Here is a 22,398-nt window from a genome sequence, read left to right as displayed (position 1 = left end):
CAACAGACTTGTTACCAGGGCTGGCTCCAGACACCAGTGAAGGAAGCAGGTGCCTGGGGTGGCCAATAGAAAAGGGCAGCAGCGTGTCTGTTGTTGAGGCAGCACGTCTGGGGCGGCAGCGGCAGCACTTCAGCAGCAGCTTAACCCGCCTGCCTGAGTCTTTGATGGCAATTCGGCGGCGGATCCTTCACTACCTGTCTTCCTCCTCAGCGGCAATTTGGCGGCAGCTCAATCGGGTTTTTCTTTTTCTTGTTTTTTCTGCCACTTGGGGCGGCAAAAAAGCTGGAGCCGGCCCTGCTTGTTACTCTACATCTGCAGTCACAGTGGCTAAAATTCTTCTTTCTAGTATAGTACTAGAGAACAGTGATCGCCCCTAACACTCCCACTGGGAGACACTCTTTTGTGTAGTGCTAACTAGTAAGAAGGCCTGACAAAGGAGAGAAACATAGTTCATGCTAGCAACTGTATCTACAGACACATCTCTTTGCTGCCCTCTACAGAGGAAATCAGATCAAGCCAATGGGGTGAGACACTGGCTCAAAGTATTCAAACAACAGCAGCCTAGCCAGTCTCAGAGGTGCTGATCCAAGGAAAATATGAAATAAAAGTCAATGGATCAGAGTGGAAAATGTTATAGCAGTCAAATAGGCTGTTCCAATAATACTACCTTTACCCACAGGTATGTTTGAAGGGCCTGGGGGTTGAGAAGGAGAGAGAGAGCTCTGTGTTGAAAATTAAGGTTGGTTTTTTTGCATAAATCCCACCCATCACCACAGCAGCCATAGAGCTGCCCAGTTTATAGAGCCCTGAGGCTCAAGGAGGAGATGACCAAGGAATAAGTAAAACAACTGCATGGCTCATTACACACACCAGATCAGCTTCTATAAGGCCTTGTATAGATCATTGTCACAGGGAAAGGAACAGTGACATCAACCCATTGCAAGGTCATCATCCCAGCCGCAATAATACTGCCCCCAATATGGCACCTTTCACTTGAGGACACCTCTTCCAACCTGCTGACGTGTGACACAAACCACCGAGTTGGGACAAGTGACTGAAATGAGTGAAACCTGTGTGTCTTTACACACCACAACTGACAGATTAGAAAGATTATTTTAAAGAATAAAACCTATTTTTAAGGCTCTGTCTCTGTGTAAATCAACTACACCAATTTTGCAACCTGTAACAGCCTTCTCACATACAATGAACCTGTCATAAGTTTCTACCAGTTCAACTGCTCCCCACAACCACTCCCTCCTCCCCCAACACACACATATGTTAAGATGCCTGGGGAGCCCCCAGAACAATCTACCAAGAGCCTGAGGCAAGCAGAGATGGGGACTCCTCTGCTAGGAAAGGGACTTTCAAAAGCAGAGAGGTGTGTGTGTGTGTGTGTGTGTGTGTGTGCATACACAGAGCTAACACAGCTAAGGACTAAGATGCGTTAGCTGGGATGTGTGGAGAAACTGGAACAGCAAGGGGGTTACCAGGTGGCAGAACTGTGGTGAGGAAGATCACACAGCGCCTGTCTGCACCATGCATGGGTTTAGCTACAGCTATCAGTCACTTCTGATTAAAAGCACTAAAATACATCAAATTCATCCCTTCTCTCTTAAAAATCCAAGGCTGGCTAATTGAGCACAGCTCCCAGCCTGGCCGCTATTGGACAGCTCAGTTATGTTGAGTTCATCCCTTCCATGCTGGTGAGAGATGAAACCAGAGCCTGGAACTCCACACCTGAAAGCTGGGCATGATGGTTAGACTCCAGATCCCTAAGAAATCCTTTGTGGTTGCAGAGATGTCACAGCTGAGGTGGGTTTTACCCCAGTTTGTGGAGGCAGTCTCTGGTTGTTATTAGCTGTATTGAGGTATGGAGGACAAGAAGGCAACAAGCCAGAACCTCCTGCAAAATGTAGTGAGCACACACTTGCATCTGGTCTTCATTCATTTTAAGTGGCTCAGTGTGGGTAGAAATTAGAGGTCAGGGGAGAAGAGCTGGAGGACAACATGCTGAACATTGTCATTAACTGTGATGGTCTAGTGACATGTTGGGTTTTTTAAAGAAGCTTCAAGGCATGTCGTGTTTGGGCCTATGGGTGTGCCAACATGTGTGTGTATGTGTGTGCACGCATGAGTTTACTTATGTATATATGGGACAGATGGGCCTGTACAAAAATCCTGGCTTCAAACTCCCCCACATTTGATAGGATGGGTGTATGTATGTGGATGTGAGGGAGAAAATCTGAACCTGGATCTTGAATTTTGCAGTATGGTCCCAACTGTAGTGTGAATGACTGGTTCTCTCAGAAAGAAAGTGAGAGAGAGGGAGACTGGGTGGGATGCACATGAGTAAATGAGTAAGTAGATGCCAGCAGGAGTATATATGTGCTTATGTGTCCATCTGTCTATGGGTAAAGGAGCAGTGTGTACATGAGTGGGTGTTTGTCAGAGAAGGTGCATGTATATATGATTAGACAGATGTGCCTGTATGCACAGCACTTGGATACAGGATGATGGCAGATTCAGAAAAACTTCCAATGGACAGATAAGATGTATATATGCATGAGTGTCTGTGTAAGAGCATGTGCCTATGTTAAGAAGAATGTGTTTGGGGGTGATATGCTACACACACACATAAGTGAAAGGATGAATATATAAAGCTGAATATACATGTGTGGGTAACAGAGCAAGTACCTGAAGGAGAGAGTACAAATGTGTGGCTATGTGAACAAATGAGTGTATCAGTGAGTGAATGTACAGGAATGAATGTGAGCCAAATTCAGTGGTATGAGTTATGCACTCTGCCAAATTCACTTCTCAGTTAAACCCGTGAAACCTCATTGACTTGTTGTGGTTCTACATGGTACAACTGAGGGCAGATTGTGGCCTGTATAGAATGTAAAACTTTCAGAACTGTAGTCTAAGTGGTCGAGTGTTGTAACTTGCACTAATGTTATGTTCAGGGAGTGTGCAAAAATGAGTACTTTAAACATCAAGTGGGCAGACAGGAGGCACCGCAGGTAAAGCAACTAACAGGAGGATGTAAGATGAGTAAGGGAGAAGGGGAGCAAAAGTATAAGCTTTATCTTACACTCTGCAGGTAGATGCTTTTCTTGTTTCATCTCCCCTCTTCTGCTCTTATGGTAGTGAAGTCACATGGGTTTTGAATGCCAAATTCACCTGCTGAATCCCAAATTGGTGCAAGTTCCCATTTAAACTGCTGTCCTAACCAACATGAAACGTACAACACATAATTGTTTACATCACTGCCAAAGTTTGCCCAGAATGCTTGGGAGGCTGTATGTATGCCTAGGAGTAATTTGGGGGGAAGTTTCAATCTCAATCTAAATTTTTCAGCTTCCCCCTCTGTCTGTGATGGGCTGAACCAAAGTTGTTATTACATGTATTATGGTAGTGCCTAAAGGTTCCCACTAAGATTGGGTCCTCACTGTGCTAGGCTTTGTACAAACATACTATGACTGTGGTGCCTGGAAGGGCCTCACTGAGATTGCTCAATCAGAATAAACTGCAAAGACTGGGGCAGGCAATCTCCAAAACTGGTGATTTATTCCAATACTTAGATTCATCAGTTCAGGAACAAAATAGCTTCTATGATACCTAACTGGTTACCCAGGAGCTGAAAACAGCTCCCTTAAAGCAAGCCAGCCTTGGACTTTCACCCAGACAGTCAAGTCAAATATGGTGGGATTACTTAAAACATATATAAAGTTCTACCAATCCCAAGCAAACGGACACATTATCCACCAGGTCAATGAATGTTCCAGATCTTACCCAAATACACATGTACAGCCAAATTTTATGAACTAATCTAAGATTTATTTAAAAAGAAAAGAGAGAGAGTATTGTGATTAAAGATCATTATACATACAGATGTGAGTAAAGTTCTTAGGTTAGTTTCATAGTAGAAACAGTGAGCTGCTGATTTGTAGAAAGTTCTTCCAGAATCCATAAATTATAATCCATGTGCAGTATCTGTTTAAATTCTTCCATGAGAAGTAGCAGGGTAATCCAGACTGGAGCTGGAAACCTCAGTCTTGCAACTTAAACTTCCCCTGACCAAGCTTCTGCAGATCTGAGACGAAAAATGGATCAGGTCTCAAAGTTCTTTTATAGCTCTCTGGCAGGTTATGATAGCCTCTTGCTAGCAAATGGCACAGCCAGCGTTCCTTGGGTGAAGAATAGGTAATATATATGGTTGCTTTGAAGTCAATTCCTATTTCCTATGTATACACAGGTAATTAGTTGCATTGATTAGCATAAAGCAATTTACCATTCAAAGGTTCACAGGTAGTTTACTACAAACTTCAAAGAGAAATAAAGACATGATACCATTACACTGAAGTTTCATCTAATTGCTAATATTCGCTTTTGATTTCTGAATCAATAGAACACAGCAATGTAATATGACAGACAGGAACTGAGTATAGCATCTACATGCTAATTAGATCACATTGTTAAACTCCTAACAGATATAGGTAAACACAGACAAATGCAATAATATTTACTTCTAATTCTCTGACAATATAGTTTTGCATTTCAAAGGATTTACTTCACTTACACGGCTTTGATAATTATCTACATGAAGTGGCGCTGCTTACCATGTCAATATTTCTCAAATATGTTTTTAAGGTTGATCTTGGGTCACTTAGCCTGCTGGTTGTTTAACCTTCACGGGCTCAGTGTCACACATATATTAGAAGATAGTCCCTGCCCAAACAGTTTATACTCTAAAGAGATAAGACAGATAAAAAGCAGGAGGGGAAACAAAGGTAGAAGAAGGTGAAGTGACTTTCTGAAAAAGACACAGCAGGTTTATGGCAGACTTAGGAATAGAACGCAGGTCCCTTGAGTTTTCCCCATTGCGGCATGCTGCTAAGAACACAGAAGTCCTGAACCATTGAAAAGGCCAGATCTGGATGTAAGCTCAGATTCTGACCTCTGCTACATTGATCTCAGTGTAGTTACTCTGGATTTACACTGTTGTTAATAGGGATCCACATCTAGCTACTTTCTGGCTTTAGCCCATCTCTAGTTCTGATGACATTTTTAGATAGACATAATCTGTATTTAGATATTCATTACCCAGAGGTGTGTGCACCCTCGGTTTGAATGTGCTACGAGATGTTTTCTGTTTTTCCTGATCAGTATGAACAGTCTCATCACATGCACAAAGAACTGAGAGTACTTTCCGCAACGGATGGTTTTAACCCTGGGGTTTCTCATCACTTTTTGTTGGTGGTCAGCTTTTGTTAAAATTGCTATTCACTCCCCACACCATCTCCATCACTGCCATTGGGGAGGGCAGAATGTTACATTTCTAGGGCAAAAAATAAGGATGTCTGTTCTCATATAAACAGAAAAGTTCAACCAGATACAGATATGCTATTTGTAAAAACAGCCTTGTTACAGTGACCCAGTTAAATAGACAAGTGGAACAAAATACAGTTAGGCTTCCTTTGGCCAGCCCTATGACATATGGTATTTGTCAGCCAGTCTTGTTCTTCTCTGGGATCTGGCAGGAGACAGGTGGCTGGTTCCAACATGGAGAGAGCTCCTGGAAAGTCAGCATGCTGAGCACACTGCAGGAGTGGGCTAGCTGGGAACAGAATAGCTCACAAAGGCACAGATTTAACAACATTTCTTCCACATTGTTAAGCGCAGCACTAGGTTATAGTGGCTCTGGCTTTGATAAATTTATGGTTCACACTGTTCCCCTTGGTACTGTATCTGTAAGTTCTCATTTGCTAAGCGTACACACAGTTCTATGGCAAACCTCTCTTTCCAAATGGTTGACAGACAAAGGTGTGTGGCTCAGGGAGAGTTCTGTTAGCTTGGGAACAAAGAGATTCTCATAAAGATAAATCACACCAACTGTCTGTAGGTAGGTGGCAGACTATTGCGATGCCTTTCTACTGTGAAATAAACTGAAGATTGCTGCTGCCACTGCATAATTTTAAGGGACACTAATCATTTGATTGGTAGACACAATGAATACTCAGACTATGTCTACACTACCATGGTAAGTTGACCTATGCTACACAACTCCAGCTCGACGTACCTTAGGTCGAGTTACTGCGGGGTCTGCACCACAGGGGGTCAACAGGAGAAACTCTCCTGTTGACTTACCTTACTCTTCTCATCAGGGGTAGAGTACAGGGGTCGACTAGAGAGCAATCTGCTGTCGATTTGGCGGGTCTTCACTAGACCCGCCAAATCGACTGCCAGTGGATCGATCTCAGAGCATCGATCCTGGCTGTAGGGTAGACCTGCCCTAAGATGCAATGTCTCCTCACCTTCCCAAATGGAATTTTTGATTAATATGACTATTATTAACTAGAAAACTATCCTCTAATTCTGGCTTTGCCCAGGGATTATTCTTCCCTAAAGCCACACTGTGTTACAAATTAAAATGATGAGGCAGTCTTCTAATTCATCTTGAAATAAGTATGGGTTTTGGTATAGCGGAACTGGATAATTCATAACATCATGCTGTATGTGAAACAGATGTCCCAGGGCAATCAACTACTGATATGGAAAAGGAAGCTGATACAGGATTATCTGTTTATTCCAACAACAAAAAAGGCTTGAGAATGGAAGAGATCTGAATGCTTCATTCACATGTTCTGGATCTGAAATTCTTGGACTTTCTGCTGATTCATCCAATGAATCATCTTAGCATCTGAAAGGCCAAATGCTGCTAATCATAACTCCAGCATGCAAGACACGCCTTTCATATGTTTGTTGGGTATGACACTGGTTCTCGTTCAGCAGTGAAACTCATTCAGCCCTTGCAGCATAGATATGAGCTAGTGCTGCTTTTAAAAGTTCTGTCTGTCTTCTATCTGCTACCACTCCTTGTTGATTTCACTTCTCCTTGGCAGTGGCTCAATATGTGTTTCAATAGGTTAGTAAAAATTAGCTAATGTTATAGTAGAGATGTGCAATGTAATTTCTGCTGACTTGTTCTGTTTTCTTCCTGTCCAGAGGGATCTTCCAGTGTCTTCTTGCCACACTTTATTGCTAGGTGGTTTTTTTTTGCCAGTCCTTGCCTTTTCTGAGGCCACTTTATTCTGCACACAGGGACAATCAGTTGGTTCCTCAATAGTATATTGATCTGATCTTTACACAAGCACATGATTCTTGATGTCCTGTCTTGACACATCAGTAAAATCCCAGAACATCTGACATTTCCCTTGCAATCTTGTACCTTTTTGTATGAATATTCAGTGCTAGAGATTCCCTGGGCTGCAATTTCCACAGCCTTTTGGCCTGTGAGATCTTGCTCAGACAATAGGCCAGCATCAAAAGCACTGTGAAAGCATTTCCCACTCTTTTTGGTTTCTATTACAAAACAGAAATCTCTCCATCATCACCAGCAGGGTTGAAACATGCTGTGACGGCAGCACTTGCACAATCTTTTCGTATGTTTTGGTTCCAGGACTGTCTAGTCCCATCATGCTCAGAGAAGAGGTTCTAATCCATTGCTCCAATATGGCATTTATGTCTGCAAAGTGTTCAGTATTCCGTTCCATGTGCCCCATAAATCCTGTTACGGCTGCTATTGTTGTGCTCTTTCTTCTAAGATCAATGGGCCAGATCCTCAGCTGGTGTCAATGGACGATAGCTCCATTGACTTCACTTCAAAGGATTGGCCACACTCTTTTGGGTTTGACCTAGAAGATAGCGAAGGGATTAATTAATGCAGTCAGATGAGTCATCAGTCCATATGAGTTCAGTAGCCCCTGAAAGGAACTTGGCAGACTTTTATTTTCAGGAACTGGGGTACCCACGGTGGCCTTGGTCTTTACTAGTAACTTGTGAAGACAACACACATCAATTTTGTGACCATGATATTCTATGGAGTGCTGCAAAAAAATCACATTTGTTCTCCCATCTGCAAGGTGGAATCAGGAGACATCTGCTCTTGTTCTTGTCCAGCTCTAGAACAGGGGTTGGCAACCTTTTAGAAGTGGTGTGCTGAGTCTTCATTTATTCACTCTAATTTAAGGTTTTGCGTGACAGTCATACATTTTAACATTTTTAGAAGGTCTCTTTCTAAAGTCTGTAATATCTAACTAAACTATTGTTGTATATAAAGTAAATAAGGTTTTTTAAAATGTTTAAGAAGCTTCATTTAAAATTAAATTAAAATGCAGAGCCCCCCGGACTGGTGGCTAGGACCTGGGCAGTGTGAGTGCCACTGAAAATCAGCTCGTGTGCCACCTTCGGCACACGTGCCATAGGTTGCCTACCCCTGCTCTAGAATGTCACTTAAGTAGCATTTCAGTGGAGCTAGGTGAATTGACACCAGCTGAGGATCTGACCCAGTAACTTTAGTGGTGTCCCATAAGCACTCAGCCATGGCCAGTAATCTCCCTTTGCTCTCACATTCTGTCCAGCTGCACCCCAGTTGGATTTCCTTGCACATAATTACTGCCAATCTTAACTTTCTCTCTCGGGGTGTAGCTCCTCCATGTTTGAAAGCTTCTTTTCTCTCCAAGGAGCTTCTGACTTTTAGTACATGGTGCTGGCATCTTTGGAAATATTCATGGCTCAGTCAGACTGGTTTCATCCTCCTAGCACTAGGAAGCTGGACAAACTTTCGTTTCTCTTTGGCTTTTCTGTTTGCATAGTCCAATCTTCTTGTGGCTCTTTCCTTTAAGATGGCTGCTGCCATCCCATATCTTTAACCATTTACCTTTAAAAGTTAACTGTTCAATCCATAGACAGTCACACCATTTCATAGTATTATCTCCCTTAAAGGAGCCATATCTCTTTGTTTCCTTCCGTAGATCTCAGGATACCCATCCCTAACAAGGAGTTTTATCCTGCTCCCACTGACTCCAGTGGAGCAGGATCAGCCCAAATTACTAGTGCCACTGCAGTATAATACCCAGGCATGTCCCTCTGCGCTCATTAACTACAAAACCATCCTGGAGCCAGTCGCTCACACATATGGCCAGTTTTAGTTAGCTGTTTGATTTTATACATGATTTATATTATTTCACATCTCAAAAGGTATCTCACAATATTTTTAAAGTTTTCAAAACCATGCAATGGAAACAGAGAGAACTAAAATGACATTTACCCAGACCCAGTAGGGTTTTGCCATTGCTGTAACATCATCAGTACTGGGACACTACTTCCAATGAGTGGCCAATGATCTGGGTGGGGTTGACCTTGTAGGGTGAGAAACAAGAATCATTATATGCATATATGGGCCCGGCTTTCAAAGCATCCATCCAGTTTTGTGGGCAGAGTAATGTGTCTACGATTAATTGTGCCCACAGTTTTCCATCTGTAGTGCATTCATGCTTTTTCCTGGTACTTCAATATAGCCCCACAATTGTGGGTGTAAGATTTTCATGGCAAAAAACTAGCTTGAAACTTAGAATCACATTGTACTGAATGCCGTTTGGCATGGTTTATGGGGCATTTGAAACAAACTGCTCTTTTTGTAAAAAGATGTGCAGTTCCCTGTGGACGAGGGGGTGCAGGGGCTCAACCCTCCCTGGGGAGGAGGGGAGCCACACCAGCCTCGTCTCGTCGTCCGAGGGCCTCTGCCCTCGGGATCGCAGTCCGCTCTGGCGGTTTGGACCCTGTGCGTGGGACCGAACAGCTACACAGTTAAATACTAGGGGCCCAGCCCTTGGATCGGGCGGGCACCGACAAACGCAGTAACAGTTATTAGCTCTGGCCCTTTAAGGCAGGGCAGAGCAGTGGCAAAGTCTAAAGGGGCCCAGCCCTTGGGTCGGGCAGGGCACCAACAAACATAGTTATCAGCTCTGGCCCTTTTGGGCAGGGCAGAGCAGTGGCAAAGTCAATAGGGGGCCCAGCCCTTGGGTCGGGCGGGGCACCAACAAACACAGTTCAGTTAGCTCTGGCCTTTGGAGCAGGGCAAAGCAGTGGCAAAAGTCAAAGGGGGCCCAGCCCTTGGGTCGGGCGGGGCACCAACAAACACAGTTATCAGCTCTGGCCCTTTGGAGCAGGGCAGAGCAGTGGCAAAGTCAATAGGGGCCCAGGCCTTGGGTCGGGCGGGACACCAAACACAGTATCAGCTCTGGCCTTTTGGGGCAGGGCAGAGCAGTGGCAAAGTCAATAGGGGCCCAGCCCTTGGGTCGGGCGGGAAGAGGGGGAGTCTGCGGCCCGGTTACGGATGGCAGGGGGAACGCAGGCCCACCCACTCCTCTGTGTTCCAGCCCGGGGCCCTAGTAGCGGCTGACGCCGCTAGTGGTGGTCAGTGGGGAGGTCCTGACAGAAACACACTGACATAGGCGCAGGGCCTTCTGCAGCCTGACTGCAGTCAGCCTCCCCCCTGGTTCCTACCTGGTCCGCTGGGGTGTCCAGTACCATGGGCTCCTCCCAGTCCAGGCAGGACGGTAGGTCCTGGAATACCTCCGGGACGGCGGACCAGGTCTGGTCTAGCGGCTCCTCGGGGCTGTAGTGGGGACGGGGCAGCTCCGGCAGCTCCTCGTCGTAGCGACTGCGGGGCAGCTCCGGCAGCTCTGGCAGCTCCTCGTCGTAGCGACTGCGGGGCAGCTCCGGCAGCTCCTCGTTATAGCGGCTGCGGGGCAGCTCCGGCAGCTCCTCGTCGTAGCGGCTGCGGGGCAGCTCCGGCAGCTCCTCGTCGTAGCGGCTGCGGGGCAGCTCCGGCAGCTCCTCGTCGTAGTGGCTGCGGGGCAGCTCCGGCAGCTCCTCGTCGTAACGGCTGCGGGGCAGCTCCGGCAGCTCCTCGTCATAGCGGCTGCGGGGCAGCTCCGGCAGCTCCTCGTCGTAGCGGCTGAGGGGCAGCTCCCACCGGCCTCGGGCCTCAGCGGCTTCCCGGTGAGGAGGGTCAGCGGGCACGTCTGCTCCTGCCGGCGGCTGGGGCCTGACTGAGGGCTGAGGCCCAGCTTTTATCCTTCCGGGTCGCCGCCTGACCCTTTGAGGGGCAGGATTTCCTCCCAGTGGTTCTGCCCTGGGGGGCGATTGACGGGGCTCAACCCTCCCTGAGGAGGAGGGGAGCCACACCGCCTCGCTACATTCCCTCTTACATCAGTGGACTGAGTTCTCAAAGTCAGGTATATGTAAATACATGCATATGTTTGCATGTGCCTCACCCACCGATAACTGGTGTGTGAATTTAAGTCAGGGATTTGCAAAAGAACATGGCCAGATAAGTACAAAGACCTGAGTTTTGCACACAGATAGAAGCACTTGACCATGGAAATCAGGCACATGCAAAAATATATATATATATGCCCACCTCACTTTGAAAAACTGGCCCAGTATGTGAGTAAATGTTAAAAAATATATATATGCCCACCTCACTTTGAAAAACTGGCCCAGTATGTGAGTAAATGTTAAACATGATAAAAATAACAAGACACAGACAGGCAACAGAATTAAGAAGTACAACCATCTGGGTTCTTCTAATCAATGACATCAAGGGATTGCTTAGGTAATACACTGATGGTTTTTAAATGAGCTGTAACTACTCAGGAAAGAGATTCAGGCGTCACTGCAGACAGCTCAATGAAAACATCTGTTCAGTGCACAGAGCCCAGCAAAAAAGCAACCAAAATATTACGTTGAATGGGGCAGACAACAATACAGAAAATATTTTAATGCATCGTGGGCATCCTTAGAAAAAGTTACAGTTTCTTTGAAATTACGTGACACTCTCAAAGCATTCACAGATTTCCTTAGGTATTTTCTATACAAAGGAAAAAGAGAAGTTCAGATACTGTGAATACACAGAACCCATTAAGGCAAACATAAGGCAAAACTGTACAGAGTTTAATGGCAACCACCGTATTAAATGTGAATGTTACCAAGCACGTGTATAGCTGAGTGAATATGCTCCTCTGTCAGGAAATGTGGCTGTGGGTAGGTCTGTGAGCATGGAAATAGTGTGTTTGTGGACCAGTATGCGCATTTCTGTCCTGTCAAAGGTGTGTAGGGGTTGTATGCACATGTGTGTGTGTTTCAGTTCATGTCTGTGAATGGGCAACTGTATGGCATAGGTGGGTCTCTGTACACATCTTTGTGCAAATATCCACAAGTTTATTCCCCACTAGAGTACAACAGCTGAGCGTGTGTCATCAGTGAGTGCATCTAGAGTGATTTCACCATTAGTGAGAAGAAGGACCTTGCAGGGCACAAAGCAAAGGTCCCAATGTGTGCTCCCTTGGAATATGAGCTTATGTCCCTTCAGAAAATCCACCTTAATGACTTTCCCCCAGACAGCTGCTGGGCAAGAGGAGTAATCTTGTTACACCGTAACAAGGGCCAAATCCTCAAGTTGGGTAAAATTGGTATTGATTTCTTGCCTCTTTGTGCTTATTCATCATCCAGGAAAGGCAATTTCTCTCAACATGCCTCCTACTCCAAACCCCATCTGCACTCCTTTCCCTGCGTCTCTCCCAGAATACAAGCAGCACTACCAAACTACAATCCTCAGAAGTTACAACATGATACAGCAACAGAATCATGTGTTGTTCAGGGAAGGCAACTGCAGCCAGCATTCCACGGAGCACAGTACATGCTGTATACTCTAGTGCTGTCAAACTCCAAGGATGAATTTCTCCAGTGTTTTGGGAGGGGGGAGGGGAGAAACAGACTGAGCTTTGTGGAATTCTTTTAAGAGTGTGTGCGCGACTGTATAAAAGAACATTTTTTTTCTACCCTTGAAAAGACAATATTATTTCACACAGGCCCATTTCCAGGAGCAGTCGAGCTGTTTCTAAATGAACCAGTGCCTGGGTTGAAGCAGAGATGCTGGGGAAACCCTCTCGCCGCATGTGACATGGAAATTCCTTGACCTCAGCGGGAAAGCAGAGCTACTTGCACGCAACCAGCCAAAAGAAAAAAATATTGAGGTGAAAGAAGTGGACAGAGGCAGGTGTGTTGGGGAGGAGGAACAGCCCACCTTTCACAGGCAAAGGGCGTGCTCGTCTGACAAGCCATGTGTTTGTGACCAAGTTGCAAGGACAAGATGGACAGGGATGTGAACAGGATGGGGTGGCAGTTAGGGCAGCAAGGAACAAGTCATAAAAAGGAAAGCCAACCAAAATGCCTGCCATAGGGCTCAGCGTGACGAACAGTGCCACCCTTGTTTGCCCAGTGCAGGGTTCAGCCACCTTGTCACACAGTTGTTGGGATTCCCTATTGGGTCAAACAACCACAATCAGGGTATGTCAGGACCCCTGAGGGGGCAGAGCAACCAAGCAGTCCATAACCCCCTCGGGCAGGGCAGAGCAAAGCAAATATTCAGTCTAGGGCCCCTGAGCCTCCTGGCTGGGGCAGGCAGTAGCAATGGGCGGGAGGGGCTCTGACCCTCTGGGCAGGGCAGAGTAACAATCAGCCAATAGCCTCTGAGGTAGGGCAGAGCAGTCAGTTTGGGGCTGTGGCCCTGTGAGCAGGGCAGAGCAAAACTCTGTCTATGGTGGGAGCCCCTGGTAGCCATGACTAGTGGCACGTGCAGTGGGGGAGAGGGTAGGGGAACCTGGGCTCATCCTACTCCACCAGGTTCCAACCAACAGCCCTATGGAGCCAGTAAACTCCTTATAAAGGGTTCAGCATCGGCTACTAACACATCACTTGGGTCATTTCCTACCAAAAAGCCCATCTCAAGCATCTTCTCGACTGGCAGCATCTCGGCATCTCAGTCAGTCTCCATGGTCAGTTAGTCGTCCACAGCATAATCTGTGTCCACAGTCCCTACAGACTGGAGAGTTGACAGTTCCTCAGCAGAAGCCTGCAGCACATGCCCTTCCTCTTCCTCCACCAGCCCCGACTGAGCTGGGCTGCCTTCTTTTATCTGTCCCCTTCACTTGGAGCATGCACAGCAAGAGCGAGTGGTCATGGTCTCCTGGGCAAACAGTGATTGGTCAGCCCCCATTGGCCCAGTGCAGGGTTGATACACCCTGTCACAATGCCAATCAAACAAATTCTAACTCATGCCTCCTTCCCTACACTGGGACCATATCCTGAGCTAGGGTAAACTTGTATTGAAGTCAATGGAGCTACACTGACTGACATCAGCTGAGGATCTGGCAGTAACTTGAGTTCTTTCAGATATTTTGACCCTATAGGTGCTACACTACTGGTGCATGAATGGCAGTGCATCTTTGATCAGAAATTTTTGGTAGCAGTGTCCATGTGATCCTCACCTATGCTCTGTACACCCTCAATGTGGAACTGCTGCCACTCCAGTTCCTTCTCCACTGTAAATAGAGCTTAATGCTGGGACTCTGAAGCAGAGGGGAAGGAAGGCAGAGAGTGGAGCAACCATAAGGACAAAACATCTTAAGGAGCTCACCTTGCTGTACCAAGTAATCATCAGTCCTTCTTTGAGTAATTGTTCTTATGGGTGCTCCACTTCAGGTGACTCCCAAGCAGTGCCCAGGCTAAGGGGTCAGGTGCTGAGGAGTCCTATCTAGTACAGGTTGGAGAACAGTTGTCCCAAAAGCTGCATCAGACCTGCGAGCATACACTGTGGCAAAGTGCTGGGAAAAGCAGTGAACAGATGATTAGATGGCAGCTTTACAGCTGTCTTTGATGGGGAGATTCATGAGCCAAGTAAGAGAGTTGGACCCTAGTGGAATGGGCAGTCACCTTAGAGGGACGGTGCATTCTAGAGAGTTCATAGCAGGATAAAAAGCATCCCAAGCCCCATTTGGGTAGGCATGGGATAGAAATAAAGGTTCCAGTCATTCTGTCTATGAAGAAGATGAAAAGCTTAGAAGAAGCTTTGAAGGGTCTAATTCTTTCTAGGTAGAATGCTAGTCCCTCCAACACCCGGAGTGTGCAGACTAGCTTCTTCCCGAGAGTTGTGTGATTAGGGTAGAATATGGGTAATAGAATGTCATGGAGAAATCAGAGGAGATCTTGGAGAGAAAAAAAAGATGGAGGCAAAGAGTCACTTTGCCCTGATAAAACCTGGTGTAGGATGGATCTGTCAGAAGAGCTACCAACTGCAAAATGGACTTCAAAGGAACATAGCAACAAACGCAGGGTCTTTATATTTAATGAGTAATCTAAAATCTGTATTATGTGAAGTTTAGAGGGAAACAATCATGCTGGGAGCACCAGTAGTGGAATCACATCCATTTGTGAAGGTAAGTCTTCTTCACTGATGGTTTCCTGTTGAACCCTATGTTCTGCACTTCAAAATGAACAATCCATTCCTATGCCCGAGAGCCTCCAAGAGCCAGGCCTTGAGATATAGTGTGGGTAGAGTGGGGTGAATAGTTTTCCTGGAGAGTTTCCCTTGAGACAGAAAGTTTGTTGTCAGTGGCAGGTGAAAAGGTGGCCAAAGTGACAGGCAAATCAGGTCTGGGATCCTCTCTTGGATAGGCTGATTTTGGATTTGTCCTTTTTAATCTTTTTCAGGCCTTTGAGAAGCAGCGGTGTGGGAGGATAGGTATACAACAGGATTCACTTGTGTAGGCAGGAAAAGACTGCCGCTGCTGTCTCAGCAGGGCAGCCACCACTGAAAGGACCTTTGTGAGGCTTCTTGAGACAGTCAAGAGGCTAAATGGAAGTATCCACTATTGATAATATTTGTAGCCAACCATGAACTGTAGGAAGTGCTTGTAAGCTGGACACACTGCTATGTGAAAGTATGCATCCTAGAGATTGAGGGTCATAAATCAATCCCCTGGATCTAGAGATGATATAATTGCTGCTAAGGTTGCCATCCTGAACATAAGAGTCTGGATGAATATGTTAAGTGTGCTGAGGTCCAAAATCAGTCTCCATCGCTCTTTTTTTCTTGGGTACCAGGAAGGATCTGGAGTAGAAGCCTTTCCCCATATAGGGAGGGGAAGCTGGCTCTACCCCACCCCGTTATTTTCTATCTTAGGAGACCTTCATGAGATGAGTCCCTGAAGAGTAGTGGGGAGTGATGGAGCTGAAGTGAATGGCATATCCTGATGTGATGCTTGCTAGCACCCATCTGCTCTATGTGCTTTGTTACCATGAATGCTTGGAATGGGAAAGACAGTCCACAAAAGGTGGGGAGGTAGGAAACAGAAGGGTGATGCAGCATAAAATCTAGGTGGCAGCATGACTTGTGGCTATTGACTAATAACCAAAAAGACTGCTTTGTAGAGGTCGATGGCTGGATGACTATAGCTATGGAGATCAATGGTCTTTTCCTTTGGAACCTAGGTCTTTTTCTAGGTGGTTCTATAGCCCTGTGATATGTTAGAAACTGGACCAGGCTGGACCTTTGGGCTGTATGATCTGCTATATCTTCTTTTGGTTGCAGGAGTGTAAAATGGAGGGATTCAACCATGGTGTTGCTTAATAGCTTGGGACACTCACCTAGAAGATACTCCACTATGTTCTGGATCTCCTTATGGACTCCAGAGGACTGTAATCAGGATAAGCGGAGCATTACTATAGTCGTTGTCATAGACCAAGAGGCTATGTCTGCCACATCCAAAGATGCCTGTGATGGGGCCTTCGCCCCTAGTTGTCCTTCAGTGATGAGAACCTAGAACTGGTCTCTTTGTTCTTGTGGGAGATACTCAACAAAATGAGTGAATTTCGTGTAGTCATGTTTTGCAATCAGGGCTTGGTAATTTGCTACCCTAATTTGTAAAGAGACCAAGGAATAACTTTTGTGCACTTACATGTCTTTTTCTTGTGGTGTGGACCAGGAATGATGCTGTTTGTTTCTTTCATTCAGAGCATCAACCACAAAGGAATTTGAGACAGGATGGGGAAATAGGTATTGCGTGCCTTTGGAGGGTGCAAAATATTTCTTGTCCACCCATTTGCAAGTGGGAGGAACTGTGGCTGGCGTTTGCCATACACTTCTGGTTGGCTCTAGCAAGGCATCATTTATTGGGAGAGCTGCGTTGCCGAAATAGGTGATATGAAGGCTATCCCTCAGGCTATGTTGTGACTCCTCCTGCACATCCAGAGGGATTTGCGGAGACTCTACTATTCTCTTCATGAGGTCTTGGTCATACCAAGGGGGCTGCTGAGGGGATTGCAAGTCCCTGTTTCCTGATGACCCTCTTTCAGAAAAGGCTGAGGTGGTGGAGTCCTTTTGCCTGGCCAGTTCCAAGCCAGGTACTGCTGTCGGTACCAATGGGGCTGCACGCTGAGAGACTGTTTGGTGTGGATAACACTAGATGTCTTTTTAGTCACTGCAGGAAGCTCAGTATTGGAGTATCTAGGACCCTCGACTGGACCCATATTGGAATGCAAGATCTTCTTGCTGACAGATTTATGAGGTGATTTACGCCTTTTCTTCTATGCCTCTCTATCAGGGGGCTGAGGTCTCTTCTTTTTTTTGAGGCCTTTGAACTAGTCTGTGGAGCTGTCCCATGGTTCTTACCCGATGGAGCCAGAGCTGTGGAAGTTGAAAAGATGCTCAGGCTGTCTGATCCCTCTGTACAAGGGGGTAGGCAGGCTCAGAGTTGGAGAAGGGTCTCAAGAGAATGCTCTGTGAGAAGCAACTTAAGTCTATTCTCCCTCATCCTCCTGGATCTGCTCCCAAATCCGATGCAGATCTTGCACTTTGATAGATGTGTGTCTCAACCCAGACAACGGAGACTGTCATTGAGGGGAAAAGACTTTCTGCGATATTGGCAGAGTGTAAAACCTGGGATTTGGGGCTTACCCAGCAAGAGAAGAAAGAAAAAGAAGACTTAAACAAAGGGAGAGATTAAGCAGAGGGGAAGAGATATGACAGCCCCCAACCACACAAAAAGAATGGCGGGGAGCGTTTCTAAAAAACAGATGTGCAAGGTAAGTTCAAAAGCAAAATAAAGATAACAATTGAAGTATACGATGAGGAAAGCTAGCTATGCCTGGGGTACATTAACCCTCAGACACAGCTGCATTCTGTCTGAGGCCTCAGATGGCTGAGAAGGAATTAGAGGGATGGCAGGTTCACCCTGCCTTACGTGCCCTCAGATCAGAGCATGAGGGCACACAGCGTGAAGACATGGACTACATGGACACTGCTACCAAAAATCTCCAATCAGAGGCATAGGGGTGCACACACACCTGAAGTGGAGTACCCAAAGGGACAATTACTTGCAGAAGTAGTCCTAGTTCTGAGATTTGACTAAGAGAAGGTCATCAGAGACTTTGGTCAGAGCAGTTTCAGAGGACAGCAGGGGGCAGAAGCCAGGTTGGAGATAGTCTAGAATGGACTTGGAAGAGAGGAACACTTGGAAAGGCGTGGGGTGGAGGATAGCTCAGTGATTTGAGCATTGGCCTGCTAAACCCAGGGTTGACAGCTCAATCCTTGAGGGGGCCATTTAGGGATTTGGGGATTGGTCCTGGTTTGAGCAGGGGGTTGGACTAGATGTTCTCTTGAGGTCCCTTCCAACCCTATGAATCTATGAACACCAGATAGCATTTGTAAGCAGAACATTCACTGAGCTTAGAGATGAAAAGAAGATGGGGGTGATAGCTGGACAGGCCACTGGAATCAAGGATCTTTTGTGTCGCTGAGCTGGAAGAGACAGGAGCATGTTTGTATGACAAGGAGAAAGAGTCAGAGGAGTGTAAGAGGTTAAGGTAGGGGATGAGAGGGGGCACCAGATTAATGAGGAGATGGGCCCAGGACAGAAGTATATTTTATTAGGACTAACAGACTGCCAATGAATAGAGTGTGTATGAATTAGAAAATGAGCCCAGTTTGTACTAGGGTTGGGCAAACTTGTTTTGCCTAATTTAGAGGCCACTCAAACACTGTGGGTTTGAATGTCACTGGATTAGTGTTTCATGTAGGAAAAAGTGTAGAAAAAAAGGTGCAGAGAAGGGGAGAGGGAAAAAAATCCAATGGAAAAATAAATACAGTATAACCTATATGGGGCACCCCCTTGTGCCAATGTGGCATTTCTAGCCCTAATTCATAGCACAGGCATCCCTTTAGCTGGAAGATCGTTTCTAAAAATAAAAAAAATTGGCTCACCCTGGAAGGGAGAGAAAGATGAATTTAAATTACAAGGACATCAGGTTCTAAATGATGAGGGGTGAGGGTGTTCATTAATTCAAACCAGTTTCGTGAAACTTATAAACCCAGAAACTAATTTGCGAAGTTCAGAAAAACCTCATACTCCTCCAGGTAACAATAACAACTCTTAGAATTCATATAAACACTTTGCAAATATAAATCAATCAACTAACAAGATTCATCCCACTCCCTGGCTGCACTCTCTGCTTTCTGAGCTACATCACTGTACACCTGTGTAGGGGACTGCGGAAGACTGTGTCACGGCCTAGCTAGGGTATCTCCGCTTTCTCGGCGGCCTTGTGGAAAGCCCCTGCTTGCTAAGTGGCCGGTCATTGTAGGACACGGCGTGCCAGTTATAACTTGCTTTTAACTGGTTGAAACCAGTTTGTATGGCCTTAGGCCAAAGGGCGGACATAGCTTGTGGGAAGTCCCTTTTTGCATATGTATGAGTTGCTTTTGTATTGTGTATATATAGCTGTATGCTCCTGGTCCCGCTTTTGGACTCTGACCCAGGCTGAGCTGAGCTTTGGTGCTGGGTTCCCCGCCAAAGTGACAGCAATGCCCAGGGTCCCCATTGCGAATGTGTCACTTTACCTTCATTAAAGCCAAATAACTCACAGTGTGTGTGGGCCTCGTTCTTGCAGAGCATCCAAGCACGTTACAACCTGTATCCAGCAATCTCCAGGGCTTCTGGAGACATTTGTTGAAAGCCAGATTTAATTTGCATATTGCTTTCTGCTGTTCTTTGTTTCTGTGGTGCCTTGTCTGAGTGGCTCAGATTTGGGTTGGACTAGAACATTATGGGCCACAGCATAAGCTAGAGTAAAATGTTGATTTCAATGAAGCTACACCTATTCATACCAGTTGAGGAAAAGGCCGTTTGGTCCAAATCTCATATAAGACAAAAATTAGACCTGTCCTGTTCTCTCCAAATAAGCACAAACAATAGAGGGAGATTGGAGAAAGGCTTGGGGCAGGGAGAGAGAGAAGGTAACGAGAGTTGAAGGAGGTGAAGAACTGGAGAACTGGAAGAGAATGAAAGGAAATGTAGGAAAGAGGAGCATAGGAATTTCCATACTTGACCAGACCAGATCAAATCTAGTCCATCATCCAGTCTCCAAAATCGACCAATGCCAACTATTTCTGAGGAAGCTGCAACTGGCCAACTATGAAGTAACCTGTCCACAGGGGAAGTTTCTTTCTAGTCCCCGTCAGTTAGTGTTCAATTTAAATAACGATAGAGAAAAGGCAGCTAGGAAAAGGAAAAGATATAAGGGACTGAAAAGAAGGGAAAGGAAAGTAAGAGAATAGGGAGAGAGGCAGAGACACAGATGGAAGTCAGAGGATGATTTCACACATTGCTCATGCTCAGGGGGACAATGATCAGGGTCTGAGGATGCTGGATACTCAGACAATCATCCTCCTACAAAAACCTCGACAAAGGTTTGGCACCTGGTATGCAGTGACCGGGGCCTATGACATGGCCCAGCATCGCCTCACTGATTCCTTGAGGTTCCCCATCCATTTATTGTATCCATCTGTTGTCTACAGTCTTGTACTTAGATTGTAAACTCCATGGGGCAGGGACTGTCTCTTTGTTAAATGTCTGTATTGTGCTTAGCACAATGGAACCCTGGCCTCTAGGCACCACAAGATAGTAAGAGGGAGGCTGACACCTACATTTTTTCAGAATAGTTTAACTGGGACAGGGGAAGGAAGAGAAGAAAATCCAGGCCAAAGTCTCAGCTGGCACCACTTGATACCTACTGAGATTCTGACCCGATGTGTCATCCACAGTACCTCTTTGAGAACCGCACTCCCACTATCACCTGACCAAGGCTGTCTCCCCTGTTAGGCAGGGTTTAAAGCTGAACTGCCAAGATTCCAATGTCATCTATTCACATGCATGATCCCTGAAGATGCCGTGACCCTGGAGCAGTGATGGAGGTAGCAAAGCACATGGAGTTACTTCTCTTTTCAATACATCTCCTCCCCCAACTAATCTATGTTTTCTTTTCCCAATCCGATGTATACTTTCCAGCTTGTTTCTTCTTGCAGTTCTCATTTCCCGCTCCTAGGAGGTGAGCTCATACGTTTCTCAGTTACAGGCCAAAGAAAGGGAGAGGGAGAAAAATCTTATGGAAACAGATGAAATCATGCCTGTGCAATGCCGTGTTATGGCCCATGCTCACGGAGCCACGAGGAGGACGCAACCGCCCCCCAACCCTGGCGGGACACGCTGTTTTGTTTATTTCCTTCTCATTCTCTCTCTTTTGTTTTCCTCTTTGCCACTGAGAGAAGACGCACCACTGATACACAATAACAGCAGCATGTTTTTGTCTCCCTCGTTCTCTCTCTCCCTCCCCTTTCATTCTCCTGCCTGTTAGCCCACCCCCACGGATCTTTGAGTCATTCACAGCATGCAGTTGAGTCAATAGTGAGTGTACAAGTCTCCGAGCGCTATGTACTCTGCGGATGGCTATGCGGACACTGGAAAAGTTACACAAGGGAAATTTAAAGGCAATTAAAAGAATAATACAAGTGGTTGTTTAGAAAAAGGGGGGTAGGGAGGAGAAACTAAAATTAAACTAAATAAAGGAATGTTTTAATGAGGTTAACAGTGAAAGCTGAATTAGAGGGGCCTGAACGTCATCTATATATTTCTCATATAGAAAGGAGCTCTGCCCTGTGCAGCCAGAGCTGACTAAAACTAGCCAGGGCCTCAGGCTGAGAGAAACATTTGGATAGAAAGGAAAGAAGGTAATTGCCGCAAATGGAGACTAATTCAGAAAAGAACTGACCCTGCATTCGGTCACAGTTCTTTTGCCTTCAAAGAGCTACTGATGCTTCATGGAGCTTTGGGGATGGAGGGACAAGGAGATCTGGAAAATCTTTCCTTCCTGCAAGTCACACATGGTTAGCACTTCTTTTTCCTTATTCTTCATTCTCAAGGATGCTTCCTATCTGCCTAGGTACTTACTTGGCCCTAGCATCACCACAGCATCCAAGCACCTTGCAGTCATTTAATATAGCATTTCCTAAAGCATGGGGGCATTTCCCTACAAAACAGCACGAAGGGCTAGCTGCAGGGTAGGTGGCAGGGGCCTCGATTAGTGTATTTCTTCTCATTATAGCCCTGTGAGGTAAGGAAGGAGTGTCCTCACTTTATAGATGGGGAACCAAGGTAAGGAGAGATTTAAGGATTAACTCAAGGTCACACAGGAAAACTTTGTGGCAGAGCTGGAAATCAAACCCAAGTCCTCTAGTCTAAGATCAATGCCCTAAGCATAGGACCTTTCTGAGAGCTGGTCAAAACAAAATTCTGATAAAAAACTGCCTTTTCTATAAAAAAAAATGTTCATAGAAAATGTGTTCCTTTTGATTTTTTTTAAATGAAAAAACTTTTGGGG

The 22,398-nt window shown here is 45.8% G+C and overlaps 1 protein-coding gene across 2 annotated transcripts in view; it reads right to left on the bottom strand.

Annotated features, from left to right (window-relative positions):
- Positions 1-22,398, bottom strand: part of MRPL23 (mitochondrial ribosomal protein L23) — a 94,082-nt gene that overhangs the window by 7,904 nt on the left and 63,780 nt on the right. The window contains exon 6 of one of the 2 annotated variants that reach the window (XM_050953773.1): positions 3,899-4,093. The exons of the other annotated variant lie outside the window; for it this stretch is intronic. Within the exon in view, the coding sequence (XP_050809730.1) occupies positions 4,063-4,093 (31 nt within the window). The 3' untranslated portion in view covers positions 3,899-4,062. Of the gene's footprint in view, positions 1-3,898; positions 4,094-22,398 lie in introns of those variants that run through there. 2 annotated transcript variants of the gene reach the window in all.

Source organism: Gopherus flavomarginatus, chromosome 5, assembly GCF_025201925.1.
Source record: "Gopherus flavomarginatus isolate rGopFla2 chromosome 5, rGopFla2.mat.asm, whole genome shotgun sequence".
NCBI classification, from domain to species: domain Eukaryota; kingdom Metazoa; phylum Chordata; order Testudines; family Testudinidae; genus Gopherus; species Gopherus flavomarginatus.
The sequence above is the reverse complement of the archived record's forward strand: the minus strand, read 5'-3'. Positions and strand labels throughout refer to the sequence as shown.